This window comes from Nematolebias whitei, chromosome 15 (genome assembly GCF_014905685.2).
Source record: "Nematolebias whitei isolate Nwh7 chromosome 15, NemWhi1, whole genome shotgun sequence".
Lineage (NCBI taxonomy): Eukaryota > Metazoa > Chordata > Actinopteri > Cyprinodontiformes > Rivulidae > Nematolebias > Nematolebias whitei.
Window position 1 is genome coordinate 37,863,016 of NC_056512.1, and position 9,330 is coordinate 37,872,345.

The 9,330-nt window shown below is 49.1% G+C and overlaps 1 protein-coding gene across 1 annotated transcript in view; it reads right to left on the bottom strand.

Moving 5' to 3' along the window:
* Positions 1 to 2,954: 2,954 nt before the first annotated feature.
* Positions 2,955 to 9,330, bottom strand: part of zgc:158376 (uncharacterized protein LOC100101643 homolog) — a 13,126-nt gene continuing 6,750 nt past the window's right edge. The window contains exons 7-11 of the mRNA XM_037688643.1: positions 7,963 to 9,194; positions 4,679 to 4,842; positions 4,383 to 4,544; positions 4,079 to 4,300; positions 2,955 to 4,006 (exon numbers count right to left, since the gene is read on the bottom strand). Of these exons, the coding sequence (XP_037544571.1) occupies positions 3,762 to 4,006; positions 4,079 to 4,300; positions 4,383 to 4,544; positions 4,679 to 4,842; positions 7,963 to 9,194 (2,025 nt within the window). The 3' untranslated portion in view covers positions 2,955 to 3,761. The remainder of the gene's footprint in view (positions 4,007 to 4,078; positions 4,301 to 4,382; positions 4,545 to 4,678; positions 4,843 to 7,962; positions 9,195 to 9,330) is intronic.

Consider the following 9,330-nt stretch of genomic DNA (forward strand, 5'->3'; position numbering starts at 1 on the left):
TTTTCCACATCTACCTTTCCCCACCCCCCTCTTCTTCCCAAAAAGAAAAAAAGGCCCCCCCCCCCCCCCCCCCCCCCGTGTTTTACCCGACCGATGGTCACGGTCCGCTCTGAATAACTGAAGACCGTGAATCTGGAAAGCTGAGTCCAGCATGTTGTTCTTCAGCCAGGTTTCCGTTAGGCAAAGAACAACACAGTTCATCTCTGTAGAAACTCTCCTCCTCAGATGTAACAAATCTGTTTTGTTATCCAGTGAGCAGACATTGGCCAGAAAGAGAGTAGGAACCGATGGCCTTCTAGCCTGTAGCTGGGCCAGCGTACCCCATGCTTCCCCCTCTTGTTTCTGGGCACATCGTTTCCTCTTGACCATTGCTCCTCGCACTTTGCTGCGCCATTTCGTTGTCCTCAGGAGCCGCTGTCTGCCGAGTACGGATTTCAGCCTCGGTGATATTTTAATAACCGAACTGTCTCTAATGGCCATCAGTTCGGTTGAGCTGTGAATTCAGCACTGAACTAGAGCCTAAACCAGCCTCATAGAAATTAAATAATAATTAAAATAATTAAAATATGGCTTAATCCTGGGAGCATGAAAAGCTGCTGCACTTCTGTGCGCCACTATAGCAACCAATTTTTAGAGGAGGCCATGACCTTTGACCTACTGACTGAGGTCTGTAGTCACTGCATGGTCTGACCTTCAGGGTGAATGTGCTGTGAAGACTGTAAGCTGGAGTCCAGATGACCTTTGACCCTTCTCAGGTTGACGGGCAGCAACTGCTGAGGTCATTGCTGATGTCTTTCCACCTTGGCGTTGTGTTCACACACCCCTGGATGCTTCAGAGCTGAGGCAGTCCCCTCCCCCCACCTCATGAGGATCAGCAGCTCTTGGACTTGGTTCTTCACAGCTTTTGATTTGATTCAGAAGCTACTGGCACAACGTTTGAATAAAAACATTTAGGAAAGCTTTACTTTAACACATTCTGAGAATAACACACAGCTCACACAGAGTAAAAACAAACCCATTGCTTCTTTATTTGTCATCGCAGTAGTCACTCATATGTAGCTGCCTTGAGTTTTTGTCTTTTTCTTTCAGTTTTCCATCAACACAATGGAAGAGTCATGGACAAAGTATAAAAACAAAGAAAAACAGCAGAAATGCCCCTTTTCACAACAAAATCTACGTTTGGCAGAAACCAAGGAAGGGGACGACGAGGCGGATCCAGTGCATCTTAAAACGGCAACACAAAGGTTTGGATTTATTCTACTAAGATCCAGAGGAGATATGTCTGACGAGAACGTCCTCAGCCGGTCGTCGTGTTTGATCGACGTTAAAAACTCGTTTCAACACAAAGATCAAAGCTGCGTTTATGGCACGAGGCGTCGCCACAGCAACATTCAGATCAACAAAAACCCTGCAGAGAACCGACCCGAAGCAGCAGCGACAGCAGAACCACGACCCGATGGACCTGATGATCCAGTTTTTGTTGGGAGTCGACGTGACGCTCGTTAAAAATAAAATCTGACCCCCCACCCCCCTCAGTGCTGTTGCCTCTCAGGACGGGCAGCCAAATGGACACACAAACGTCCCACAGCCTGTGTGGACAGTGAACGCACCACAGCTGAGGCCCAAAACAAAACGAAAAAATAAAATAAAATCTAATTTCAGACTGTCCGGATCAGAACCAGAAGGAAGCTCTGCAGCCACGACCCAAACCACACCTGTAACGGTACTGAACCAGAACACAAGGTTCTGATCCAGACTGTAGAACCAGTCCACCTGATCCAAAACAGAACAAATCTGTTTACAGACTGTGAGTCCAGTTCCTACCAATCAGAACAAAAAAGACCCAGGTCTCGGAACCCGCTAACGAGACATCCCGACAGGATCCTGGATGACTGGTTCTGGAACAGAAACTCAAACCAGGTTTAAGGTTCTGAACATGTAGTTGTTCTGAACCATTTCAAAGAGTAGAACCAAAGAAATCCAGCAGAACAGCTGAGGAGAACCAGAACTTGTCAATCTCTGAAGACGTGAACTCGGATCAGATCGCTCCCTGAGCTGTGGAATGAACTGGACCGGCAGGTACACCTCAGAATCCAAGATGGCCGCCACATTTAATCAACAAAAACGCCTCAGCTCTGTTTTACAGACTAACGTTTGGCGTGGTGGTTGCTGAGAGTCATCCTCAACAGACTCTTGAGGGCTGACCTCAGATCAGTTCATTTCTTTAAAACAGCAGCAAGCGGCGGCAGCGAGCGGACCCCAGCCTGGTTTCTCTCAGAGGATCCAGACTTTGCTGTAGCTCTGGTGAAGTGGTCCTGATCAGCAGGACTTTGGCTGCTCTCTCTCAGTCTGGACCATTAAAAGGAAACTTCCTGTCTCACAGCAGACAGGAAGTGGCGTCTGGGACAGAGAGGAAGCAGCAAGAACCGTTCGGACTGGACCGAGTTCTTTGAATAAATTAAACTTAAAAAAAAAAAAAGAAAAAAAATTCCTGAGAAAAACAAAAATAAACTACAAATACACAAACAATGATACATCTGTCCGATCGGGACACACACACACACCTCTGATGGAAGCCACTCCCACACCTGCTGAGGAATCAACACACCCGTTTACTGATCGATCAGGAGCGACAAGCAGCAGCTCCGCCTCAAACCTTTGGCTCCCAGTAAAATCAATCAGCTGATGATCTGTTGGACCGATTCCCCGGGAGGTCTAGAACCGAGTCCACCATGACAGAAACACCAAAAACCCAACTGATCAGTACCAATCAAAACTGATCAGTACAGATCAATACTTTCATCAGCTGCTCATGAATCAATCAGCTGGAAGACAATCGACTCATCTGATTATTTGTCCAGTTTCTGCAGCTTCCAGCTTCTAGAAGAGTTTAGATATGAGAAAACCACCTGAACTGACTTGGAGAGATTGTCAGGGTGGGGGAGGAGCTTGAGACAGCTGTTGAGTTGGGGGCTATAGGAGGAGCTTGGGATGTCTCGTTGGGGTGGGGAGGAGCTTGAGATGTGTTGTTAGGGATGTGGGAGGTGCTTGAGACACCTCGTTGGGGGGTAAGGGAGGAGCTTGAGATGTGTTGTTGGGGATGTGGGAGGTGCTTGAGACACCTCGTTGGGGTAAGGGAGGAGCTTGAGATGTGTTGTTGGGGATGTGAGAGGAGCTTGAGACATCTCGTTGGGGTGGGGGAGGAGCTTAACAACTTTTTTCAATTATTAGACAAAAATGATTCCAAATAATCAGTTAAGTCACGACTGATCAGATTTGAAGATTTTCCTGATGTTCACATGATGACATCACTGCAGCGGTCTGTCACATGACTGACTTGATCTCAGCTCGGTGGTTGTTGATGTCGACAGGAGTGTGTGTGTGTGTTGGCATTTAGATGGCAGCAGCTGAATCTGAGCATCTTTCTGTAGCGACTGATTAGCAGACGGGTGTGTGGCGTTGTGATTGGTCAAAAAGAGGAAGGAACGAAGGGGCGGAGAGGTGAAGGAAGGTCAAAGGTCATTTACAGTAAACTACAGATATATACACACACCCAAAATTGTACAGAGAACAAATATGTACATGCTCAGGTTTCTATGTTTAACTATTACCAACAACTGTTCCATTAAACGTCCCTCCTCTTCCTCCTCGGCAACAGGAAGTGCTCTTTCTCCTCATCCTCACCTGTCTGTAGTGTAACGAGGACGGAGGCGGGGCTTGTAGACCATCTGGATTCAAGAGTCCCATGACTTGGGAGGACTTTAGCTGTTCTTCAGCAATGTTCTGTCATCAGGACAGGAGGACGAGGAGGACAAAACAGCGACGGTAGTGGTGATGGTAGTGGAGGAAGAGGAGGTTGTAGATGAGGAGGAGGTGGAGGAAGAGGGGAAGGAGAGCAGCTGTCCAGTCTCAGCAGAGAGGAGGGAGCAGCAGCGGAGGTCCACAGTCTGCAGGGTGGGGCAGAGTCGCAGCAGCAGGACGCTCTGCTCCGTCACCTTCACACAACCTGCAGGAGAAAGACAGCGATGAAGAAGAGGAGGAGGAGGAGGAGCAGCAGCACAATCAGACCAGCCCTCACCTGCCAGGTTGATGTAGGTGAGCTTCTCCTTCAGAGGGGAGGTGGGGGAGGTGAGTGTGTGCATCGCCTGGTCGCTGATGTTCACACAGTGGCTCAAGTCCAGACGGCTCAGGTGGGGGACATAACGCACCAGGAGGCGGGACGACGCGTCCGTCAGGTCCAAACCGGCCAATCGCAGCTCCGACAGGTTCTGGAACCGTCCCACTCTGCCCTCGCCGTGAGCTGACGGACCAACCAGAGCAGAACCTTCAGAACTCCTTCCAAACCACTAAGGCAGCTCTGAGTGTGAAGGTGGGGGCCTCACCTGTCCGGGTGTCAGGTGGGGGGGCGAGCAGCTCCCTCAGGTGGGAGTCCTTCAGGTCCTCGACTCTGCTGAGGTCCAACACCTTCAGACAGGGACAGATGGTCTGACACAGAGCCGAGACCGCAGGCCACGCACAGCCAGACACGTTCAGCTCCTGGAGACCTGAGGGGGACACACAGGAGAGACAGACAGGTGAGACACTCAGGTGAGACACACAGGTGAGACACTCAGGTGAGACACTCGGGTGAGACACTCGGGTGAGACACTCGAGTGATCACGGTGTTGAGGAGCCTCACCTGGCAGTCGGTTGATGAGCCACATCAGCTGTTTCTTGGAGATGTTGGTGTAGCCGAGGTTCAGGGAGACGGGCTGCCGGCGGATGATCCCGCTCAGCATGGGGGGGGTGATGGAGCGCTGCCGGCTCAGGTCGATCTGAGGCCACAGGTGTTTATCGCAGCACCTGGACGAAGACGAGGAGACGCATCACAACACGATGAAGAAAAGTTTTTACACATCAAAAAGCTGCAGGTTTTTGTTACAGAAACTGAAAAATGTGGCTAAAATTATTTTTAACAACTTGTCACTGTCTCTCCTCTGGACATGTCCAAACCACTGTCCCTCCTGTTAAGATATTTTTAATCTAGACTGGTCCTATGGTTTTGATCTGCTCAGAGACGGGATTATAATGAAATTATGACCCGGTTCTGACTGGGTTAAACTGGGCCAGCAACTCTAAAGAGTGTCTCCCTGGGATTTCAATATCAGTCAAGAAATAGTTTAATCTGCTTGCCACATCACGTAGAAAGGCTTTTGAAGCACCGTCTCATATATTTCCTAACATGTCAGTCCACATAAGATCACACTTAGTCACGCCCCCTCATACACTGATAGGTTGAGCTCCCCTTCTGTGAAGGAGGAGCCTTAGGACCCTATAAATGAGTAATGACACGGGACTTCGAGGCTCTTCCGGGTCTGTGAACGCGTCGCAGACCGAAGAGTCCAGCGCTGTAAATTGTAATCTTTTCCTGCCTTTTCTAATATAATTGATCAAACTTAATTGACATTTCCTTGATTTATTGATTAGTATAATTGCCACTTCTGAGGGAGGTTCGAGCCGGGGGTAAAGACGTGGGCTGGAGGGGGTTTCCAGATCCGGTGGTCTGCAGCCAGCTCACGTCTTTAACACTCCTCTGGGCATGTCCAAACCACTGTCCCTCCTCTGGGCATGTCCAAACCACTGTCCCTCCTCTGGACATGTCCAAACCATCTCAGTGTGTCCTCTCTAACTTTATCTCCCAGTTGTTCAACCTGTGCTGTACCTCTAATGATCTCATTCCTAATCTTATCCATCCTTCTCACTCCTAAGGAGAACCTCAACATCTTCATTTCTGCCACTTCCAGTTATGTCTCCTGTCTTTTTGTCCATGTCTCGTCTCCAGACCATGTAACATAGCTGGTCTCACCACTGTCTTGTGAATTTTTCCTTTGAACTTTGCTGACACCCTTTTGTCACAAATCACTCCTGAAACTTTTCTCCATCACTCCATCCTGCCTGAACTTTCTTCTTCACCTCTTTACCACACTCCCCATTTTCCTGAACAGTGGACCCCAAGTCCTTGAAGTCGTGGCTTAATTTGAGCCGGATCCTCTCTCTTATTTTGACAGGGTGTGTTACGGTAACAGTTTGCTTGTATCCGGTAATTCTCAGGCTTACTGATAATAAAGTTATGAACAAATACAACTGCCTTGAATAAATAAAACCTATATTGGATATGTACCGTAGTCTGAAAATAATTACATAAACACTAATTTTAAACATAACGATCTTCCTAAAATCACATCAGAGCTGTCGCTTCACATTTCCGCTTCTGCTCTTAAAAAAAATCTCTACCCCTAAAAGTTCAAAGTCATGGTCAATTTAATTAAAAAACACAAAAAAATAATTAAAGTTTTGTACTACGCATAAGTTCCTGTGCTTTTGTGAACAGTCTGATGTGTGAATCACTGCAGGAGTTTTCTGAACTTTCACTGAACTGCAGAAAAGAGACGATGATCTCGGCTCATAAAGCTCTTTGTCTGCAGTCAAGAAGTGATGTCGGAGCGACCAGGACGCTTCTCTGGACTGAGCAGGACGATTGAGGTCAACTCTTCTACGCAGTGACAAAGATATAAATATTAGAGATTTTTATAAGTGTGGCCAAAAACTCAGAGGAGTGCTTGTTGTCTCACGGTGGGCGCCTGCCCAACAAAAGCCCTATGGTCATTTTACTGAGGAGCTGCCAGTGTTTTATCCACAGTAGTGGTCCGAGGACGCAGGTGGACTCTGTGGACAGACTGAGGTCGAGTCACTCTGTCTGCGCTTCAACATGGACTGTCCCCACCTTAGATTCACCAAAATATTGAATAAATATGGAATAAATGACAACAGTCTTAAATGAGCCAGGAAAATCTATGATGTTTTTTGTAGTAGTCAGATCCTCAACCCGCCTGTCGATCAATCCAGAGGCATGTCAGCAACTGACCAATCAGCAGCCTCAATTAGTCCTGAAGTGAACGCCCCCACCTGCAGAGCTGCAGCTTTGCAGTCATTTCAATAATGAGTTGACATATTTTGTTTCATGTAATAAACCTTTGTAAATACACCAGAATGCAGGAAATGGATCTACTTTATTCAAAATTCTCTGGGGGAGGACCCCCAGACCCCCCACCACTCACCCGCTATTTGCGTTCCAGCATAGTTTGGTTTACAAATTAAGCTCTGCTTGAAGTTCTGCACCTTTGTGACCTCTGCTCCTTGTAGCTTCACTATTCCACCAGGTTTCCTTGTCATCCATTCTCTGTCCAGATGACACACCAAGCACCTTCCTACCCGTCTCTCTTAATTACTGTTGCTGTAATAGTCCAGTCATCTGGAAGCTCTTTCTTACCACCCAGAGCCTTTAACAGCTCCTCTCTGAATATCTCAACATTCTTCCTTCTTCATCTTCCACCATTTGGCCTTCTGATTTTACTTTTCTTCACAACAGTCATTCTACTTACAGTACTCTAGTGCTTCAACTTGGTTTATTGGACAAATAAAATATCTACCTTCCTTCTCTGCATCATGTCAGCCAGCTCTCCACCTTTGCCTGTCATTGTCCCCACATTTAAAGTTGCAACCCCTCAGTCCTACATTCTTGAGTTTCCTCTTCTCCTGACACGTTCCTCTCTTCGTGGTCTTCGTTAGTTGTTTTTTTTTTTAAATAAACTTTATTAAATTCATTCTGACAGAAAAGCTGCAGATTCTATTCTATTCTACTTTAATACACCTTATTATATTACATTATTTTTGTTTAGTGTATATCTTAAATCCTTGTTTACTTTCTTTTTTATAGTTTATATTTTTGCTATTTTTGGGTGTCACTGGGACCTTTTTGTTCCACCTCATGTACCACATGTGATGAAATGACAATAAAAACCTTGAACCTACTTTCTTTCTTCTTTACTCTTTTTTACTTCCTTACTTCCTGTTCTACTTGCTGTGCTAAGCTCCGCCTCCATCTCAGTGTGGTGTGTGTCTGAGCGTGTGCACGTGACTGACCAGCGGCTCCAGGTGCGACACACCCTCATGCAGAGGCACAGCTCCCGTTGGCTCAGGTACGTGAAGACTCGCAGCCACACGTCTCGAGTCATGATGTGGGCGGAGCCACAGACCAGGGGCAGGCAACTGGGCTCAGGACAGGTGGGAGGGGGCCGCACCAGGTGTCTCTCCATCTGAATGGGCCGAGGAGGCGAGGGCACGGCAGGAGGGCTGCGCTTCATCATGTGAGAGCGTGGGGCGAGGCGGGACGGCTGAGAGCAGGGGGACGCCGCCATGGCTGACATCATGAGGCCGCTGCCCGCCTCCCCTCCCCCGTTGGAGGTGGGGAAGGAGGAGGAGGAGACGCTGCTCCTCAATGTCTGGTTTTTGTTGTTACGGTTCTTGTTAATGCGGCTCCCGCCACCTTTGACCCCGCCCCCTCCACTGTGCCTGTGATTGGTCAGTGCTCCACTGGCATTCTCCTTCTCCCCTCCCCCCGTCCCTCCCCGAGTTCGTCCATTGCGTGCCTCCTGCCCGTTGCTGCGCTGCTTCCCTGTGAAGCTGTCGTGCTGTGAGGACGGAGGCATCTGATTGGAGGAGAGGGGTGAGGGCGGGGGGAGGGAGGAGGAGTTTTTCCTGGTCCTGTCAGAGGGGAGCGTGTCCTCCTCCTCTGTGTCCATCACACCTACTTTCCGTCCTCGTGAGAGAGCGTCTCCACCTCCTCGCCGTCGGCCTTTGTCCCCACCTCCACCTGCCTGCTCCTCCTCCCTCTCCTCCTCCCCCCTCCCTCCCTCCCCCTCAGACTCCTCGCTGGCGCTGAAGCCCAGCTCGGCCAGCCGCCGCGCTCTCTCCCGCTCGCTGCGGCTCCGCTCCCTGTCGGCCCGGCTGCTGCTGCTGTTACCGTAGACGACAGGAGGAAGAGCAGGGGAGGAGGACGAAGGCGAGGAACCTCCCCCCTGCTCCCCCCTGAGGGAATCATCCGAGTCGGACTCGGAGTCGGACTCTGAGCTTGATGAAGAGGAGGAGGACAGGTCGGGCCGCCGCAGACACATCCTCTTAAACCTCTCCAGTTTCTCTCTGTGGTGGGAGCGCTGATCCACACTCGACGCCGATCCTCCTGCTCCTCCCCCTCCGCTGACCCCACTCACAGACTGAGAGGAAGAGGAGGAGGAAGAGGCGGAGCCCTGCTGTCCTGCAGCCGCTCCTCCAGACGACGACATGGGGCCGTTTGACTCTGACTCCTGTTTGGGTTTCTGATGAACAACAAAAAGATTTAGGATGAATACCAAAACATAAAGTCCTGAAGCTTCTTTTAACTGCTGCTTTTTACCGCTTCGTACCGGCTTTATACCTGCCTCATTACTGCTTTGTACCTGCTTTATATGTGCT